The sequence below is a fragment of the Erythrolamprus reginae genome, chromosome 3, assembly GCF_031021105.1.
Source record: "Erythrolamprus reginae isolate rEryReg1 chromosome 3, rEryReg1.hap1, whole genome shotgun sequence".
Taxonomy (NCBI): Eukaryota; Metazoa; Chordata; class Lepidosauria; order Squamata; family Dipsadidae; genus Erythrolamprus; species Erythrolamprus reginae.
This window is the reverse complement of record NC_091952.1, coordinates 209,019,499-209,041,192: the sequence shown is the minus strand read 5'-3', so window position 1 is coordinate 209,041,192 and position 21,694 is coordinate 209,019,499. Positions and strand designations below refer to the sequence as shown.

General features: G+C 37.3%; 1 protein-coding gene across 1 annotated transcript in view; it reads right to left on the bottom strand.

Moving 5' to 3' along the window:
- The window catches only part of SNTG1 (syntrophin gamma 1), a 272,233-nt gene that overhangs the window by 115,320 nt on the left and 135,219 nt on the right, over positions 1 to 21,694 (bottom strand). The window contains exons 2-3 of the mRNA XM_070749155.1: positions 18,457 to 18,551; positions 3,135 to 3,188 (exon numbers count right to left, since the gene is read on the bottom strand). Of these exons, the coding sequence (XP_070605256.1) occupies positions 3,135 to 3,161 (27 nt within the window). The 5' untranslated portion in view covers positions 3,162 to 3,188; positions 18,457 to 18,551. The remainder of the gene's footprint in view (positions 1 to 3,134; positions 3,189 to 18,456; positions 18,552 to 21,694) is intronic.

The following is a 21,694-nucleotide window of genomic DNA, read 5'->3' as shown; positions in this document are numbered from 1 at the left end:
TTTTGAATTTCTGAAATGGTATTGACATGTGGATAGTTATTCTACTTCAGTTACTCTCCAAATTTTATTATCCAAAACAGAGATATCCAACATCTTACAATCTCTTTGTTGATTTGTCAGGTGCGTACACATCCAATTATGGAAATCCCATTGGATGCTAACTGTTTCTTGAAACAAGGATCAAGTTTGCAAGTCTTTTCAGTACATTATAGACTTGAATACCCTTCCTCAACCAGATCAGCCTTCAGTTCTACTTGTTTTAAATACAAGGACGAATAGTTGAATACCCTTGGATATAAAATCTACAGTCATTGTGTCAGTCAATAAATGTTAAATATTAAGAGTAAATATTAATTTTCATCCATTCCAGCAAACCCATGTCTGAATACTGTGTGGAGATCTGGAATCAATGTCATGTTCTCGATTTTAGAATAGTATAATTGACCCTGATTCTTCACACACACCTCTCTCTAAAATTTTTGCTTCTTTGCATTTGAACTTCATGATAGCAGCTTAGAAAACAAATATAGTTTTCAGAAGACAGGAAAAAAAACCCAGGAATGATGGAAAACAAACACAGAGTGACATTTTAATTCTGTTAATCTCCATCAAATAAGGTTGCTGGATGGCAGAAATGTATGTTGAAATGTATGTTAGAACAATTCCTAATTCATTCGATGGTTTCTTGGTATAACATTTCTTGAAAATAAATGTATATAGTTATATTGTGTTATTTGACTCTATATTCATCTCCTGGCTAATTACCTTATAAAATCTCCCAAGCAGCTTGATGAAAAAAGCTAGGGGCAAGAATTAAATAACATCTAACTATAGGTCTAATTGAGCATCACACTGAAATTAAAATAAGAGTGAGCAGTGGGATGCACACAGGCAAAACCTATTCAGAATAAATAAGAAAATCAAGAAAGAGAAAAGCAAAAATAAAACACATTCCAGCAAACACACACAGAGTTCAGTGATATGAACCCCCTAGTATTATTTTACAGTGCAATAGTTGCGGCTATTATTTATTATTATTTATTATTATTTTATTAGATTTGTATGCCGCCCCTTTCCGTAGACTCGGCTAGGCTATGCAATACATCATTAAACTATTATTCCTGTTCTGACCTTAAAAAGAAGTGATTTATATAAATAAGATAGATTTTAGTATTTAGAATGAAGTGAATTCTAATTTATTTCAGATCTATAATAATTAATCCACCAGTCTTAAAGTTGCCAAGTTTGAAGACCTCTGGTTTAGAAGAACATATCTTGGGCTTCTTTTCACTTTTTATAGTAGCTTGATAATTCAAAACTGTTTGCAATTACCAGCTGATTCCATTCTTATTAAAATGAATCCATTATTCTAAGTCTATTTCCTTTTACTTACACTCTCAAACTAGAGAGATATGGAAGTTACATTACATCATGTCATATATATGGTTTTATGTCCTTTATTGGAGATCAAAAGGGATTTTTCTATACACGTACCTCATACATGAGAGCATGACCTAATATAATACCTTTTATCTCCTGTCTGAGAGTTTAAGAAGAAAGAGAATCCTATATCAAGTATTTTGAAGGTGGCCTCTATATATTCCACCCACCAACACTCCTGAACTCCAGAGCCTGAAGACCATCTAAAACCAATGCACTGTGCACAATCACATAAAAAACACAATGATCTATGAGTTCAATTCCCCATAGAGGGAACTGACAGATGAGCCTCATATAAATTAAAGCTCATATTGTTTTGTTTGCTAATAAATTCATTAGTCCTACTTAACATTTTAAAATATATATACAGTGATCCCTCGATTTTCGTGGGTTCAAACTTCGCGAAACGGCTATACCACGGTTTTTCAAAAAATATTAATTAAAAAATACTCTGCGGGTTTTTTTATATACCACGGTTTTTCCCACCCGATGACGTCATACGTCATCACCAAGAGTCACTTCTCTCTCTTTCTCTTTCTTACCTGTCATTCTCTGCTTCAATCATTTTCTCATTTCTCTTTTTTTCTCCCTTTTTCTATCATTTCTCTCTCTCTCTCTACCTTCCACTCTCCCCGCTCTTGCTCTCTCTCTCTTTCTCCCTCTCTCTCTCCCTCTCTGTGAGAACGCCCGCCCCACCTCTCCTGCAGCCCCCTCGCTGACAGCTGGAACAAAAGTGCTCTCACCTAAGGGACTGTGAGAGGGGCGAGGCAGGCATTCTCAAAGCGCTCAGAGCAGCTGCCGGCCGAATGAGGAGGATGAGAAGCCGTAGCCGCCAGCGCTGCTGCAGGAGGACCCGTGTCCCAAGAAAGCCGGTGAGAGGGGTGGATCAGGCGGGTGGGCGGTAGCGGCAAGGGGGCCGGAGGTGCTGGGGGGCGGGGGCAGCCGACATTCAAAACGATCTTTGCCAGCCTCCGCACTTTCGTCGCTCCCCGCCCCCAAATTCAAGCCCGGCTCCTTGCGCGGCCTTGAAAAAGAGTGTGTGGGGGTAGTTTTTGCCTGTCCATAGCCAAAAATTGTGTTTTTACTTCTGCACCGCTATTTCACGGAAATTCAACTTTCGCGGGCGGTCTTGGAACACAACCCCCGCGAAAATCGAGGGAACACTGTATAACCTTATTTATAATTACTTCTTAATGAGGTTAGAATATGGAAAACAATGGAAGTGGAAGATTAGGAAAGAAATGTAGAAAAAGCTAAGTAAAGAAAAATGAAAAATAAAGGCTTTGCATACCACATTCATAGTCCAATGGTCAGCATGGAATTAAAGGGGATAAAAAGAATGCATGCATAAACTTGTCCATGAACACATAAAGAGGTTTTTTATGGTTCATTGTTTTCTTATATATACATGGTTATAATTGTAGATATGATATTAAGTGAAGTGTAGCCCTATTACAATCATCTTTGCATTTGCATGAAGCTTGATTTTATAAGCACAAAAACATTCAAAGAATGGAAGCTTGAGGAGTTGCCTGTCTCTGCCCTGGCTATGAAGCTGATAAAGTTTTCTTTTCTTTTTAAATATGCAAATCTCCATTTAATAATTCACATAATCCACACAATGTTTATCATGAGCATAAGCAAGATAAAATAAGTACCTAGGTATATGATTAAGTTTAAAAAAATTGCACTACCTCTTCACATGCAGTCTTGAAATCCATGTGCTAATGGCACCAAGAGATAATTGTCTAGAAGAAGGGGGAAAAAGATATTTAATTTAAAAAATGAAGAAAGCAAAGGAGAAAGATGCTCAAATTTGAGACATTCTAACAGTTATACATTAAATACCGTTTAGTACTTGTTAAATATCTATTCTCAACCATCCAGGTCATGGTTGTCCAGAATATGCTTTTCCAAAGATAACTAGACTTTCTTAGTTTTTTTCTTTGAAAACATTTCGCTTCTCATCCAAGAAGCTCATCCAGAACTGAAGAAGGTTCTTGGATAGGAAGCGAAATGTTTTCAAGGAAAAAACCCAAGAAAATTCATTTAAATTATTTATTTAAATTATTTATTTAAATTATTTATTTAAAATATTTATTTAATTTATTTATTTATTTATTTATTTATTTATTTATTTATTTATTTATTTATTTATTTATTTGATTTGATTTGATTTGATTTGTATGCCGCTCCTCTCCGTAGACTCAGGGCGGCTAACAACAATAATAAAACAGCATATGACAAATCTATTGCACCAAGACAAATTCCTTGTGTGTCCAATCACACTTGGCCAATAAAATTCTATTCTATTCTAATATTAAAAACCAAACATACACACAAATATACCATGCATAACTTGTATAGGCCTGGGGGGAAAGGAATATCTCAATTCCCCCATGCCTGACGACAGAGGTGGGTTTTAAGGAGCTTACGAAAGGCAAGGAGGGTACCTTATTGTATTTCAGTACAAAATAATTTTTGCATATGTAAATGCCTAGAATTGTGATGGTGAACCTATGGCATGTGTGCCACAAGTGGCAAGCAGCACCCTTTCTGTGGCCACATGAGCCATCACCCTAGTTCAGTTGTACCACGCATACGTGCATGCAGTGAAGGGCTACCAAAATTTTCACTACCACACTGTGGGCGTGGCTTATGCATTTTCTTTCAACATCTTTCAATGCAAATTGGGTGCTCTGGGGTGGAGCTCCATTTTCACTACCCCATGGCGTTCCCTCCTGTCCGGGCAGTAGCCCACCCCTGTGTGCATGCCTCCCACCAGCTAGCTGGTCATTGGGTTTCTGCTGCATATGTGCTGTGGGGGGGAAGCTTGTGGCAGGTTTTGTTTTATTATTGTTTTAATAGTTTTAACTGGTTGATTATTGTACACCCAGAGTTACATTTATAAGACAGGTGGTTATAAACATCAAAAAAATAAATCAAAATACTATGAAATCGGTTACTATTAAGTAAGTGTGAAAATGATAGCACCACCAGAAAATTTGTTGAGGAAATGTTTTATATTATAAAATAAAGTGTGTCACTCAAACTGTTGTGGCTATTCAAAGATTGTCTCCAGAAATGAATTAATCTGTAAAGTTATTTTGGTTGCAGTTTTCTGGAGCTAAACCTTTCTTTTGTACTTGAAATTTCATCAGATTCACAGAGGAATTTTCTGTACTTTTCAGCCAGTGACTTAAATCTTTAGGACCAGAATCACACCTATCAGCTTCCCATTCTAAATTGAAATTCACTATTACCTTATTTATATTTAATTACAAATAGAAATAATACGGAAGTCTGGAGGTGGGGTTTCCCAGCGAGGCATTTGCAATGCTGCGATTTCGCTGAGGCTTCCCTCACTGGGAAACCCCACCTCCAGACTTCCGTTGCTAGCGAAGCACCCGTTTTTGCGATGCTGGAATTTCCCTGCTGGGATTCCCTGCAGCATCGCAAAAATACGGAAGTCCGGAGGTGGGGTTTCCCATGAAGTGGAGCCTCAGGAGAATTCCAGCAGTGCAAAAACAGGTGCTTCGGCTGGCAAAAGGGGTGTGAATTTTGGGCTTGCATGCATTAATCGCTTTTCCATTGATTCCTATGGGTAACATTGTTTCGTCTTATGAACTTTTCACCTTACGAACCTCGTCCTGGAACCAATTAAGTTCATAAGACAAGGTATCACTGTATTGAAATAGTTTAATTATCAATCTTTTACTTTTCAAGCCATATACAATAAAGTAAAATACTTTGAGTAAAATATAAATCACATGGTAGAAAGCTTTCTTCTGGGCTAAAAACATCCAAAATTGAATGTACACCAGATTGCTGCATGAATGTGGTAGCTAAAACAATGCACAGCATCTTCCAAAGTCTACACATTTTTCAGACACTGTAATTATTTTGTATACATACAAGTATAAAATTTTGAAGCTACGGTATAAAAAAATAAAAACAGAACAATACAAAATATCAATTTTTTAATCATATTTTACTGATCTAATCTATACTACATTAAGAATAGATGCGGGCCATATGCGCCAGTTGTACAGGCAGTTCTTACTTAATGACTAAGTATGTGTTCAGTGAACATTTTATTATAAGTGGTGAACCACAAGTGGTTCTTAATGCAAGTCTTAATGCAAGTCCTGAACAACGTGGCAGCATATCAATGTTCATGTGATTACAATCTGACCAGCTTAAAATTATGATGTTGTAACATCCTGCAGCAGCAAAAAAAATTCAGATCACCTTTTCTGATCTATATTGCCAGCTTCCAACAAAATATTTGAGGAATCAGAAGGAGGTAGGGAATGGTGATTATATGACACTGTGCTTAATGGCATTGCCGAATTTGCTTAATAACAGCAACTGGAAATGCAGAAACTGCTGTCACTAAGCAGCACAGTAACATAGTGCTGTGTTTTTACAATCCTGTAACTTAGTAACCAAAATTATAATGGTTAAATTGGACTAGCTGTAATATTATTTTATTTGGTATCATTAAAACAGATTAAAGTATATTTTTATCAGGCAATAATATTCACTAAGTAAACTTACTTTAAAAATGTCTTCATTATTATTTGTTAATTCTATATACCAACAAGAACTAAAATAATCCATCCGTCGGAAAATAAAATTAATTCATATAGTCTGACCTTTAACTTTTCCGGACAAAAAGTTTACAATATGACAAATAGACCTACACATTGCTATTTCAGTTTCATTTTCTTAGCTATCATTACTGTGTACAGATTCTATTTCTTCCAAGATGGAAAGCTCATTTTTATCCTCTTGGTAGACTTCCAATCACAAAAATAAAGGTTTACTCAGACTGAGTCAAACTTTCTGCTCAAATAAATCCTCTCTGGTGAGGAGTTATACTGTGATATTGTAGATAAAAAAATGTGTGCTATAAGTTATTAGAAAACATTGGGAACAATCAAAGATCAGCAATATATGAGCACTCTATCTTGAGGCTTTTATTATTCTGAAAGGAAATACAGTACAGTATTTCATTAGCAGGTTGTTTTTTGGACGTTCAAATTTTCCGACCATCTGGTTCTCAATTTTTCTAATGCCGCGACCCCTTAATACAGTTCCCCATGTTGTGGTGAACCCCAACTATAAGTCTAGTACCAATTCTCTCAACAGAGCTTTAAGCTGATTGGTCAGGAAGGTCAGACGGACACTCCCACTGTAAATGAATGATTGGTCAGATTGCAAAAATATGTTCCAAGGTGCCAGAATAGAAGCTTTAGTTCCTAACACCATGGGAAGTTTGTCTTCTCCCAAGGTCTTAGGCGACCCCTGTGAAATGGTCATTTGATCCCCAAAGGGGTCCCGACCCCCAGGTTGAGAACCACTGATCTAAGGTGTACTCCTAATTTTAGTGCTATAACCTAGTAACAGTGCAACCACCAACAGCAAAAACTGAGCAGTATTGGAAGAATATTTGCAAGAAAGAGAAGACACATAACAGTGTCTTCTGATATGGCTGCAGGATCTGGAGCAGATCCTAGAAATCTTCCAGAACAGGAACCAGTGTACCATGTTTCCCTGAAAATAAGACCCTGTCTTATTTTGAACCTTGAAATAAGCACTTGGCCTTATTACCATGCACTCAAAAGCCCTTTTGGGCTTATTATCAGGGAATGTCTTATTTTTTGGGGGAAAGGATAGCAGAAGTACAACAGTGAGTCAGAAACTTGAAGAGTCGAGTCGAGGTGATGTAGTAGTTAGAATGCAGTACTGCAAGCTACTTCAGTTGACTGCTAGCTGCAATTCATCAGTTCAAATCTCACCGGTTCAAGGTTGACTCAGCTTTCCCTCCTTCCGAGGTGGGTAAAATGAGGACCCAGATTGTTGGGGGGCAATATGCTGACTCAGTAAATTGCTTAGAGAGGGCTGTAAAAGCACCTATAAAGCGGTATATAAATCTAAGCGCTATTGTATCACTTGACATGGACTTGATCCAGACCTACTGGCTAACAGCAGTACATGAATGGCTAGCAGCACAGATGAACCATCAGTTAGTAGCAGGCTTCTACCAGATTGGCTAACACAAAGAAGGATAAAGGAATTCCCATCATTCAGCCACTGGTAATAACCTGCTTCTCCCCCACATGGAAAGTCCTATTAGCACTAAAGCTGCCAAGTTACAGGAACTTATAGGCCAGCACATGAATTCAAATCAGAAGTGCAAAGGGAACAACACCAAAGTCACAAAACAATTATATCACCTTCCAAAATGTGTACCTATTTATTTCTTATATTTTAAAAACATTTTACCCATTTATTATTTTACATAATCTATTTAAATTATCCATTTAGTATTATGGAACACCAAGAGAAATAGCCAAAACTAATACAATACATTTGTAGCCAGGTAGCTATTCAAAAAGCTATACTGTATTGCAATTTTACAATTACATCTCACATATTTTGATTACGCTTGGATAGGGATTGTTCAGAAAGGCCAACAAATTACATTTGTATAGCAACAGCTTTCGAAGCCAGGCAGATAAAATTAGTTCATACAGAAATATTCACATTGAGGACCTATTGCTGACTACTGGGGGTTAGTTGTGAAATAATATTATACTGAAACTATTTCAGATCAATTGTATCTGCTGCTTTATTAGTGAATGAACTCTCCAAATCTTCATGGTTTGGTGAAATTATTTTTTAAACAGGTGAGTCAATAGGTTATGTACCATAGGAATGTGGAAATTGACTCTTTTCTCAGCTCCAACTTAGTACCAACTTTCAAGTTGTCAAAGGGGGGGATACAGTGGTACCTCGGTTCTCGACCACAATTCGTTCCAGAAGTGTGGTCGAGAACCGATTTGGTTGAGTACTGAATTAATTTATCCCATAGGAAATAATGGAAATTGATTTAATTGGTTCCCAGCCCCTGTTGACTCGCTGGGAACCAATTAAATCTATTTTCTTTATTTCCTATGGGATAAAAAATCTGAGGAGCGCTATAGTCTAAGCACTCCAAGCTGCAGGAAGGGTGGGGGCGGCTGCAATACCGGCAGCTTCGGAGGGCTCCTTTCCTCAGTGCTTCGTCTTCTACCTGTGGGCAGCTGCACCAACTTTCTCTTCCCGGCAGTGGCTTCCCTTCGAGAGCAACAGCGCCGGGAACGTCACGTGATGAAGGGAAGCTGCCGGAGCCATCTCAGCAGTTGCCGCCACTCCAGCAGCTTGCCTTCATCACGTGATGTTCCTGACGCTGTTGCTCTTGAAGGGACGCTGTTGCTCTTGAAGGGAAGCCGCCGCCGGGAAGGAGAAAGTTGGTGCACTGAGGAAAGGAGCCCCCCCGAAGCTGCCGGTATTGCAGCCGCCCCCGCCAGTAACATTTCGGATAACTAACAAAATTTTCTGTGGCTGTTCGGTATCCGAATTTTTGTTCGGATGCCAAAGGAAATTTTTGCTGAAAATTTTGTTCGATATCCGAAATGTACGACAACCAAGGCATTCGAGAACCGAGGTACCACTGTATTACAAATGGAATATACAAAGTTTGAGATTTTTGTTGCTGAAGATTTTTTTAGATAGTGGTGGCAGCATATGGCAATTCCTAAATAAAAATAAAGTGCCGTATTCTCATTTCTCTTCTATCTTCCATCTGACAGACACTCAAGTTTTCAAGAATAGCAGATTCATTTAATTCATCTCAGATGGGATTTGCAAATAAACAACACCGAATAGGCAGCTTGGTAATTATACTTGACAGTCCCTTGGCAGACAACCCTTTTATGTAACACTGAAAAAGCATTTTAAAATACACAATTAAATAATTTTTCTTGCAAAGGGAAATCAATGCCATGCTACTGTGTGCTCTTGGAAGCAAATTATTTTTAAATTATTATTCACTTCTATAAATAGGCTTGTATCAAGATTTCTATAAAGGTCAAAGTTTCTTCTAGTCAAAAGGAGAACTGGGATCAGATTAAAGTCTTCAATGAAGGAAAGGATAAGATTATGTGGTTTCTTCTTCCTCCTAAGGGTTACCCTAGTATCAATTTCCACACTGTTCAAATGTCTTCTAGACATTTGGAAAAGCAGCATTTATGCCCATGATGGTGAACCTATGGTATGCATAGCCTTTTCTGTAGGCATGCACATGGGGACCAGCTGCTCTTCCATATTCCTTCACGTGCATATGGCCAGATGGTCCTGCACTGTTCTCAGGTTCTGGCACATGCATGCATATGGTAGCTGGCATATATGTGCAGGTTGGAAACCAGGAGAAAGCAGCTGGTTGGTGCACATACACTCTGGACCGACTGGCTAGCATGCATGCCCACGAGGGAACTTGGAATACCAGCTGGCTGCCACCCGCATTTGCACCAGCCAGCTGCTCTCTTTTGGGTTCCAGCATTTTGGCACACGCATGCACATGCTCCAGACCATCACTGATGTTTGTTGTATAGCAAAGAAAAGCCTTTGCCCTAAAGATACAATGTGCAACACAAGTAAGTCATTAAGATGATCTAATTATAGGTACAGGGTGTGGACCAAAAAATGGAAACACTTGACTTTTTGGCATCATAATGTTTGAACATGTTCTAATCAATCAAACCTTGACATATTTTAATATTTGTTTTTTTTCATTGTTATTTGACATTGTGCTGTCCCCAGAGACAGAGATAGTTGGACTGTATTTAGGCATGTCTCTTTAAGATATTGCATTAGGGGAAATGTAGTGAAATTGCACTCTGGGTAATGTAGTTTTACATGTGACCACATTTGTGTATTCCTATTGGCTTTGACTCGGGATGAGGGGTAATTGGAGAGAACATTCCAGAGGGTCTTTGTCTTCACTCACTAAGCCAGACAGCATGTAGATGCTACACCTAGAGCGTGGGTCAATTCAACCTCTTTTTACCTGCACAATGGGAAAGATTATACTGCAGAAGACTCACATCATAACTGTGAGTTATTGTGAGAATGCCTGTAATAAAATGATCTGGGATACCTCATTGTGCTGAGTTATCTGACTGGGAAAAGTTGAGCTTATACCAGAACAGACAGGTTAAGGCTAAGCAAATGAGACTAAACTGAACATTTGACATATTCTTGTAAAAAGACTACATATAGACAACTTTCATTATTTGTTTTTAAAAGCTTGAAATGCAAAAATGCAAGCAGTCTGCAATCTATTTGTGTTATCTTCATAGTATGCCTAGAAATAATGCAATATCTCATAGAATGGTTCACAAGCAGTTTTGCCAAGCCTTTTTTTTCCTGTTAGCACGATCTCTATTATTTTCAGCCTTTTTCCCCATCACTGCTCAGGTTTTCTGCTTCCTGTTTGTATGGCCTGGCTCAGTGGACAGGGCTAAAAGGGCATTTTTGCTGCTGCTTCTTGCTGCTGGAATTTTTTTTTATTGTTACCATATTTGCTGTGTCTTTAGTCTGTTTCTTTCTGGTGCTTCTCTTCTGTTAAATGCCAGATTGGTGGTAAAATAGTCTTGTCTCCTAAAAGACTTGATCAAGAATAAAAGGTGAGTTTGTGTGTATGTGACAGATACCTCATTGGGAAAGATGAGTAGTACTATCTAGTATCAGGTTCTTTTAAGTTTTCTTTGTTTAGAAGTAGAGATATAAAGGATATGGAGACATAGGACACAATTTATAATTTGTCTCACCAAAACCAAGACTTTTAAATGTGCTTCAAGTTGGGCGATTGAGACATAACCAGGAGCCTGTTAGCATAGCATGACCAGTGGACTCTCTAGCTAAGCTGAGAAGGACCTTACAGTTGTTTCATGTGAGAGCTTAAATAGTTTTGTTTACAGTGTTTTTTGAGGAAAAAATTCCTTTTTCTCCCACGGTATCTCAAATAATATATTCCCCGACTTGTTACACATTGAATTTGCTTCTCTGCACTGATGAAAGTGCTCCTTGAGTGAAGTAGTCAATTTTGGCTCATTTGTCATGGATGATCATCAGTTGGGTAGCTGTGGTAGATAAATATTTCCTTCTTCTTCAGAGGAACATGTTTAGTTTTTCAGGCCTGGGTGTAATGGCATACTGCTTTGGGAGAAAGAGGAATTTTCGAAATTCAATGGAGGAAAGCATGCTGATGCGCCAGACCTTGCAATTAAGGCATTGCTAATTTATTGAAATACCAAGCTATTCTTGGCAATTAATCAATTGGCTTCTAAAGATACTATGTCAGCTCACTAGTCATAGGTTTGCTGAAGAATTGCAGGGAGTGAAGAATGGTGGCATAAAACCAAAAGCAGAAATGAACACTATAGAGCAATCTATGGCAGTGAGACAACAGAAAAAGATTTTCCCCACTTCCCCTGTTTTTCACAGAAAATCAGCCAAGCAGGTTTCTCCAGGTAGTTCAAAGGCTGACATAGTCTTTTAAGAGCCCTTGAACTGTTGAAAATGTCAAAGAGGTACTGAGTGAGTTATGGCCATGACCTGCATTTTAAATCCCATTTGCCAAGTACCAGCTGAGAACAATAATGTGAAGGAGACACTGTTTGATATTCATGCCTTCTTTCTAAAGGCAATGCCACCTGCCTTGAAGATATCCCCATGTGGATATACTGTAGTCATTACCCATTCTCAATACATCTACAATTCTACACTGCGGTTAATTCCAGATTTGTGTTATAAAATTCAAAAATGCATTCACATATTTAAACCACAATTTTATTTGCAACACTATACTAATGAAAATAAGGATGCTGAACTAAAATAAGGGCAGAAAGGCCACATCATTTGAGTTAATGTTCTTCTCACCCATTTTACACTTCTAACTTAATGAGATGTCTGGTGACATTTAAAAAAAGACTGCGCATGTAAGAAAATCAAAGCATCATCTGTAATCTACATGTCAGACTTGACGAATGCATATTTTTACATTAACCTTTAACAAGGAAATTGGACAATAGGTTACACAGTCAACAGGATCTTCAGCAGCCTTCAAAATGATAGTTATATAAACCTCAGTGAAGGAGGGTGAAAATATCTTATTTCAAAAGACTTCATTGTGGAGCTCCAACATTATTAGGGCAAAGAATTCAATATAGATCTTCTGCTTTTTCATGAGATAAGTATTCTGTCCGTCCCCCCCCATACTAGTGGCGAGTTCCTAATAGTTTGAACTGGTTATATACAACTGGTAGAGGGAATTCCCTTGATTCCTGAATTGGCACGATGGCCAACTGGCCACGCCCGCAAACTGACTCTCTCAGCAGTGCTATGGGATCTGCCATCTCGTTTTTTTTGCTTCTGTGCATGTGCTAAAGCTGGGTTTTCAGCACTGCGTATAAACATTCAAAGCATGCATCCACATGGTGCACCCACATGGTGCGCGAGGAGGCGAATTGGCAGTGAAGTAAGTTTGAATCCACTCTGTTCTATAACATACAGTTTTGTTATATATTACTTCTTATAGAATTAAGGTATAACCAAATGGAATGGAATGGAACAGAACGGAACAGAATATTGGCAAAGTGTGATTGGACACACAAGGAATTTGTCTTGGTGCATATGTTCTCAGTGTGCATAAAAGAAAAGATATGTTTGTCAAGAATCATAAGGTACAACACTTAATGATAGTCCGGGTACAAATAAGCAATCAATTTGTATTAGGAACTAGTCAATATAAATTGTAAGGATACAAGCAGCAAAGTTGCAATCATACAGTCATTTGTGGGAGGAGATGGATAATAGGTGATGAGAAGATTAATAGTACAGTAGTGCAGACTTAGTAAATAGAGAGATGGCATTTGGAGAAAAACCTGTTCTTGTGTCTAGTTGTTCTGATATGCGGTGCTCTATAGCGTCATTTTGAGGGTAGGAGTTGAAACAGTTTATGTTTATGTTGGGGCCTGGATGGGTGTCAACAAACTCAACCCAGACAAGACGGAGTGGCTGTGGGTCTTGCCTCCCAAGGACAATTCCATCTGTCCGTCCATTACTCTGGGGGGAGAATCATTGACCCCTTGAGAGAGGGTTCGCAACTTGGGCGTCCTCCTCGATCCACAGCTCACATTAGAGAAACACCTTTCAGCTGTGGCGAGAGAGGGGCGGCATACAAATCCAATAAATAAATAATAAATAAATAAGATGTGAGGCATCTGTAAATATTTTCACAGCTTTCTTTTTGAATTGTCCTCAGGTCCACAGGTCCTCAATGGAAAGCAGTTTGGTAGCAATTGTTTTTTCTACAGTTCTAATTATAGCAATAGCGTTTAGATTTATATACTGCTTCACAGTGCCTTACAACCCTTTCTAAGTGGTTAACAGAGAGTAAGCATATTGCCCCCAATAATCTGGATCCTCATTTTACCGACCTTGGAAGGATGGAAGGCTGAGTCAACCTTGAGCCTACTAAGATCCGATCTGCCAAACTGCTGGCAGTCAGTGATCAACAGAAATAGATTGCAGTACTGCACTCTAACCACTGCGCCCCTGAGGCTGTAATTATCCTGAAATCTGTGTCTGTCTTGTTGGCTTGCAGAACTAAACTAGACAGTTATAGAGGTGCAAATGACAGACTCAATAATACGTCTGTAGAACTGAATTAGCTGCTTCTTTGGCAGTTTGAACTTTCTGAGTTGGTGCAAAAAGAACATTCTTGTGCTTTTTTAATGACATTTTTGATGTTAGTTGTTCATTTTAGATCTTGGGATATTAAAGAACCTAGAAATTTGAAGGTCTCTATTGTTGATTCTGTGATGTCTAGTATTGTAAGAGGTGGAAGTATGGGCAGTTGAATGATTTATGGAACATTTGCATTTTACTCTATTTATAATGGATCTTCTCTTGCAATCTTGCATTACAGTATTTTTTAAGTATTTCAAAAGTGCTGAAATTTTTTTTGATTGTTAGTTGTACGCCATCCAGAATCACATTTAGGGAAATGGGTGTCTATATAAATGTTATATATGTGTGTGAATGTGTGTTTGTGTGTGTGTCTGCATGCATGTATGTACACACACACACAAACACCAAACTGGAGAACATGGAAGACAGAGTGTCAACTTTTGATGCTGGATAAAAATCTTGACTGGTATCTATCTTAAACCATTGCTGTCCTATTTTATCCATAGATGAGCAAAGACCTCCTAATGCTTTACCTGCCTAGCTCAAGATATGAAAGTGACAAGAATTAAGGGAATCATGGAGGTTACCTTGATGAACAAAATCCATGCCAGATGTTGGGAATTTGATAATATGTGTGCTATTAGAAGATAACATACATGGATAAGACAAGAGAACCTGGAATTGATGGAATGCTACCACAACAAGAGATCTAATAATCTAATGACATAAGTGGACAGAAGATTAATATCCATAATAATTGAAGAACAGCTTGTTACCGAATTCTTCAACATATTGAAGAGGAATCTGCAATTACAATTTGTGATAGAGCAAAATTATTAATTTATTTATTAATTGGATTTGTATGCCGCCTCTGTCCGAGGACTCGGGGCGGCTCATAACATATATATAAAAAACATAGTATAACATCTGATCCAATTAATATAATTAAAATCTTAGAAAATCCTAAAACACTTTAAAAACACTCATTGAAATTGAAAATTGGTGAATATTCCTGAAAATTGGTGAATATGGGTTGTTTCATTTATTCTGATAAAGTTTTGTTCATTAACAACTGAAAGACACTACTACAAAGGGTAAACTATATTTTTAGATAGAGATAAACTTCGCTCTGTCTTAGTTTGCCAAAACAAAGTGATAATTGATTAATGAGTAAGAACATATGGATGATTAGTCTTATTTCTTGGTGATGTAGAAGAAATTTCTGAGCCCTTATGAAGAACTCAGGATAATTGAAAGGATTATTATCTATTAACCTTTGTTTTTACTTTTTCAAAAAAGAAAACCTAGACACTGAATTATGCACAGATCCCTAATGCTGGTCTATCCATTTAAGATTAGTACATACATCCATTATGAATTTAAAGCCCTTGCCATTATTAAAAACGTGTGCAAGCTGTTGTGCATAATTTTTACTGACAAAATGGAAACATGAGCATTAAGAGCAAGTCATATTTAAGGCACATTTAAAACTAGATTATATATTTATGTTATTCGAAAAATATGATCAAGTTATATAAGAGTACATGTCAAAATGTCAAACATTATTAAGAAGATAATGACCCTCTGAATCAGAGCAACATTAGCATCCATCAAATTGTAACTGCACATGTTCATGCCTGAAACAAATAAATTTCAGTTCAAGATACAAATTGAAACATGCTAAATAGTAGAGATCTAACATTAGACAAGGTGATAAATGTGGAATACAGCTATACAAAATTCAAACTACCGACCACTATTCAGTGGATTGCTAGTAGAGGAAGACTATGCAAAATTATTTCCTTCAGTTCAGCATTCAATACCATCGTACCGGACATTCTCTTAACAAAACTAAATCAGCTAGCAGTATCTGAACACACTTGTAAGTGGATCACAAGCTTCCTAACAGACAGGAAGCAGCAGGTGAAGCTAGGAAAAAATCACATCAGATACATGTACAATTAGCACAGGTGCCCCCCAAGGCTGTGTACTCTCACCACTTCTCTCTATACACTAATGACTGCATCTCAAACGATCCATCTGTTAAACTACTGAAGTTTGCAGATGATACAACAGTGATCGGACTCATTCGAGACAATGATGAATCCGCATACAGACGGGAAGTTGAACAACTATCCTTGTGGTGTGACCAGAATAATCTAGAACTGAACACACTCAAAACCGTAGAAATGGTGGTAGACTTTAAGAGAAACCCTTCCACCCTTCCACATCTCACAATACTAGACAACACAGTATCAACAGTAGAGACCTTCAGATTTCTAGGTTCTATCTATCTCAAGACCTAAAATGGTCACCTAACATAAAAAACATTATCAAAAAAGCACAACAAAGAATGTTCTTTCTGCACCAGCTCAGGAAGCTCAAACTGCCCAAGGAGCTGCTGATACAGTTCTACAGAGGAATAATTGAGTCTGTCATTTGCACCTCTATAACTGTCTGGTTTGGTGCTGCAACCCAACAGGATCGACACAGACTTCAGAGGATAATCAGAACTGCAGAAAAAACTATTGCTGCCAACCTGCCTTCCATTGAGGACCTGTATACTGCACGAGTCAAAAAGAGGGCGGGGAAAATATTTACTGACCCCTCACATCCTGGACACAAATTGTTTCAACTCCTACCCTCAAGACGTCGCTACAGAGCACTGCACACCAAGACAACTAGACACAAGAACAATGTTTTTCCGAATGCCATCACTCTACTAAACAAATAATTCCCTCAACACTGTCAGACTTTCTACTAAATCTGCACTTCTATTCTACTAGTTTTTCTCATCATTCCTTTCACCCATTTCCTCCCATGTTGACTGTATGACTGTAACTTGTTGCTTATATCCTAAGATTTTTATTAAGATTGCTTCTCCATTGCTTATTTGACCCCTATGACAATCATTAAGTGTTGTACCACATGATTCTTGACAAATGTATATTTTATTTTATGTACGCTGAGAGCATATGCACCAAGACAAATTCCTTGTGTGTCCAATCACACTTGGCCAATGAAAATTCTATTCTATTCTATTCTATTCCAGATGTCTCTAGCACTTTTATAGGACTGGAATTAACACAAGTAGTGAAATTTTACAAAATTGGTTTACAAAAGAGCACACGGTATTTTATATTGTATGTTTAGTAAATTTACACCCATAGTTCTCCCAAGGTAAAATGAAGCTTCCCTTAAATTCTACATAAAGCCAAAGTTATGTGTAATCGAAATTTAAACAAAACATATTAAAACATGGAAAACAAATCAACTAATATTTGGAATCCAACTCTAAACTTTCAGAAAACAATAAAATCAAAATAAAACCAAAATATAATCTTAAATTAGCACTCTGGGAGAAAGCAAAATTTTCCCCAGTGTAATTATTCTGATTCTTCTCCAAGATGATTGTTTCTTTTATTTTATTTTGATTCTTATTTCACAGCACTGGATACCACTTTGGCACATTTCATTCTATTTATTTCCTCCATTTAAAATAAGACCTTCCCTATCAATCTTGCTTGCCTCTTCTGATTCAATCTTCATCCACTTTTCTTAATTGTCTTTCTCCAGTCTATTTTCTTCTATACATTCTACATTGTATAGTGAAATGGGTAGCTATATAAATTTTATGTGTGTGTGCATGTGTGTTTGTGTGCATGTGTGCATTGTGTAGGCTAGAGTGTCAACTTTTGCGCAAAAGCAAAAAATGCCAAAAATGGATGAAATATCACGCGTGAAAGTTCTTTGCGCAAGATTTTGCTTGATGTGTATGCGCCAAATCCAAATCTCTCGCAAGTGCGCACGTGCATGGATCGGGGCGTGGAATTGTATGCGTATCTTCATTTCCACTACCGGAACACCAATCCCAGGCGTACCAGCTGCAAACCATTACTGTATAGTATCCATGTATTGTGTCATTATAGCGTATCTCAAATGGGTAGAGTCTATGCTGTTTTCATAGTTTTAATAAAATCAGCCAGAATTGAGGTCATTCATGTTCATTTGTGTTCACCCCCAAAAGAACCCCTCACATTCTTCACATTAAATTTATGAACCATGAAGTAACTATTTGTGTTTATGATGAACACTTTAAGTAAACTATTTTTAATACAAATTGTTTGAAAACAATTGCTTTGTAATTTTCTATATTCCCCAATCTTTTTTCTTGATCCCAAGGTCAATCCTTGACTTCCTTCTGTATTTGTATCATGAAATTGATTCGTGTTTTAGTGAAAATGATGTATCTTCCTGCTCTTGATTTAGTTGTTATCATGAGATTTTACTTTGCAAAAAAATCAAGGCAAATAAATTAACCTAGTAGCAATAAATTGGTGAATTTAGCTTCAAAGACATGATACCTAAAGACTGCACACCCACTCCAGGCTATTCTTCACAGGAGATCTATTAATATAATGAACTGCAACATACCACTTGAAGATTAGGTAAAGCAGGACCAACAGGAAAGCTGGCAGCCATTCGCAGACTCTTTCAATCATGATTCTTGGTGACGTTTTATGGGCAAGCTGAAAAAAAGGATAGAAAAAAGAAACCAAGAATTAATTAGTTAATTATCACAGGAAAGAAGAAAATGAAAAAGAACTGACATTTTATATATTGAAGAAAATGTTACATCCCATTGCATGGGGAAAAAAATATATGTGTTAATTGTGTTAAGAAAAAATGGATCTACACTTTAACACAATGGCTGATATTGCTGTGGCGAGTTATCATCAAATTCAGAAAAGCAACGATATTGTATTTATGTCTGTAATGAAATGCACTACTTCACTTAGAATTACATCTCCTGGCCAGATGTTTGATCTATCTAGGGCACTTCACTGATGAATGACACTCTTTGGCGTAACCATGCGGGGCTTTTTTCAGCAGGAGATACACAGGAGCTCCCAAACAGACTGCACGTAGCTCATCATTTTCAAAGGTAAATAATGCACATAAGGCCATTATGTTCAGAGTCTAAAATTACCTAATTGTACCACTGATGCTGTTCGCTTATTAATCAGCTCCATTTTCATACGTTTCACTGCTAGGACTCAGAGTTTTACTTTAATTGCTCTATTCTGCCTGTTCTCTCAATTTCACTATAACTATGTTTTTGTTTCTGTTAAATAACAAATTGCTTTTGCTTATGATTTTGGCAATAGTTATAAGGAATAATTGTTAGTAAGTTACTTCTTTTAGTGTTTTTAGAAGAAAACTAAAAATATTTTTTCTCTGCAATAACAGTTTATCTCATATCAATTATATTATATTTGCTATCTTCTATTTTTAACTTCACAGAGCGTGTTTGCACATGTCTCTGTGTTTGCCTCTTTGAATTAGTCTTGACTCCTAGTAACTGTCTTGACAATTCTCTGTTTTTTCGGCAACATTTCTGGAAATATTTTGCCCCTGCTTTCAGTGAAAGTTGAACGGGAATGACTGGACCAAAGATAATCAGCCGGTTTACATACGTAGGGCAGAACTCACTCTCTCCCAGATTCTAAACTGGTGTCCTTAACCACTAAACCAAACTGCTCCTCAATTTTATTTATACCCTCAATTCTTTCTTTTAGAGGAAGTAATATTATGCAAATGAGTAAGGTACAGTAAGACAAGGGAAAAGAAACAGAAAAGGAAAGCTACCAACACCATTACATGATAATGGCTCCGGAACAGCCTGCTACCGCACGAATCCCAGCGACTGATAAGGTCCCACAGAGTTGGCCTTCTCCGGGTCCCGTCGACTAAACAATGTTGCTTGGCGGGCCCCAGGGGAAGAGCCTTCTCTGTGGCGGCCCCGGCCCTCAGGAACCAACTCCTCCCCAGAGATTAGAACTGCCCCCACCCTTCCTGTCTTTCGTAAACTACTTAAGACTCACTTATACTGCCAGGCATGGGGTAGTTGAGACACTTTTTGTTTTATGTTTGGTATGAATGTTGTTGTTTGGTTTTTAAGTAATGATAGGGCTTTATATGTTTTTAATATTAGATTTGTTCCACTGTTATATTGTTTTTATTGCTGTTGTGAGCCGCCCCAAGTCTTCAGAGAGGGGCGGCATACAAATCTAATAAATAAATAAATAAATAAATAAATAAATAAATAAATAAATAAATAAATAAATAAATAAGCACACTAACATGCCTACCGTCCCTGTCTTAATGTTCCTTTTTATATGTATCCTTTTCATGTATTCAAAATCATGTTTATACTTATTTATCTGTCATCTTATAGATGCTTGATAAAATAAATAAAATAAAATGAATTACCTATCTATCCCCATACATTTTAAACCTTGCCAACCATCACTTGCTGACATAGTATATAGTCTGATTCATACATTGTGTAGTATTATTTAAACTTCGGCCAAGGTTGACTCAGCCTTCCATCCTTCCGAGATGAGTAAAATGAGGACCCGGATTGTGGGGGCAATAGGCTGGCTCCGTTAAAAAGTGCTATTGCTAACATGTTGTAAGCCGCCCTGAGTTTAAGGAGAAGGGCGGCATAAAAATCAAATAGATAGATAGATAGATAGATAGATAGATAGATAGATAGATAGATAGATAGATAAATAAATAAATAAATAAATAATTTTTTTCTGAGAATCTCATTAATTCCATGTAGCTTTGATTTGTTTGATCTTCCCTTTCTTTTTCTTCTTCTTACCATTTCATTCACTTGTTCTATATTTATTTCTCCATTAGATCTTGGGGGCCCAGTCCAAAGTACCAGAATAGCAAAGGTGAGAATGTATCAGAACCAAGGAAGATGTTGAAGACAATAATATTGCCCTGCTTCTATTTATTTAGCCAAAAGTTTAATGCCATGGAATAAACAGTAAACTCTCTTGATACCAGAGAATATAAAATATATTTCCTCTACCTGCCAAATGTGAGAGGAAATTTACTATCTTGTTATTTGGCATAATCGCTGTCTTTTCATTTGGAGGTCTACTTCATTTGGCGACAGAGCTGTGGCGGCACAGTGTTTAGAAAGCCGTATTGAAGGCTAACTCAGCCGACTGCCATCGGTTCAATTCTAACTGACTCAAAGTTGACTCAGCCTTTCATCCTTCTAAGGTCAGTAAAATGAGGACTCAGACTTTTGGGGGCAAAATGCTGACTATGCAAACTGCTTAGGGCTGTAAAGCACTGTAAGTCTAGGTGCTATTGCTATTGCTACTTTATCATGTATCATTTATTCTAGTTTTCCACCCAAATGTCCAAATCAATGGACACCAAGCATGCAACTCATCTCCATATAAACTGTTTTCTCATCTAAGTATATTCTTATGCCTAAAAGTTTTTCATTGTTATTTTTCTTAAGCAATCTCAAGTAAAAATGACTTAAATGTTTCATTTGCTTATTTTTTTCCATATAAAGCTGCATCAATCTATTCAAAGGGAAAAAGTTCTACCTATTGCTATTCAAACGTGTTGTAAGCCCGAATAGATAGGATTAGTTAAGGGATTCACACCATCTGGAAAAATTTACGAGCTGGAGACGCCCAAATATGAACTCTGAACACTAGCAATTTCAGTTTTAGATTACAGCTTTTGTTGGACAGATTTTTTCCCCCTTTTTTTTTTTTGCTCATTTCACCAGATCTAGCAGAGAGGACAAATTCCAAATTTTATGATATTTCAACAATATCATCTTCTTGGGTTG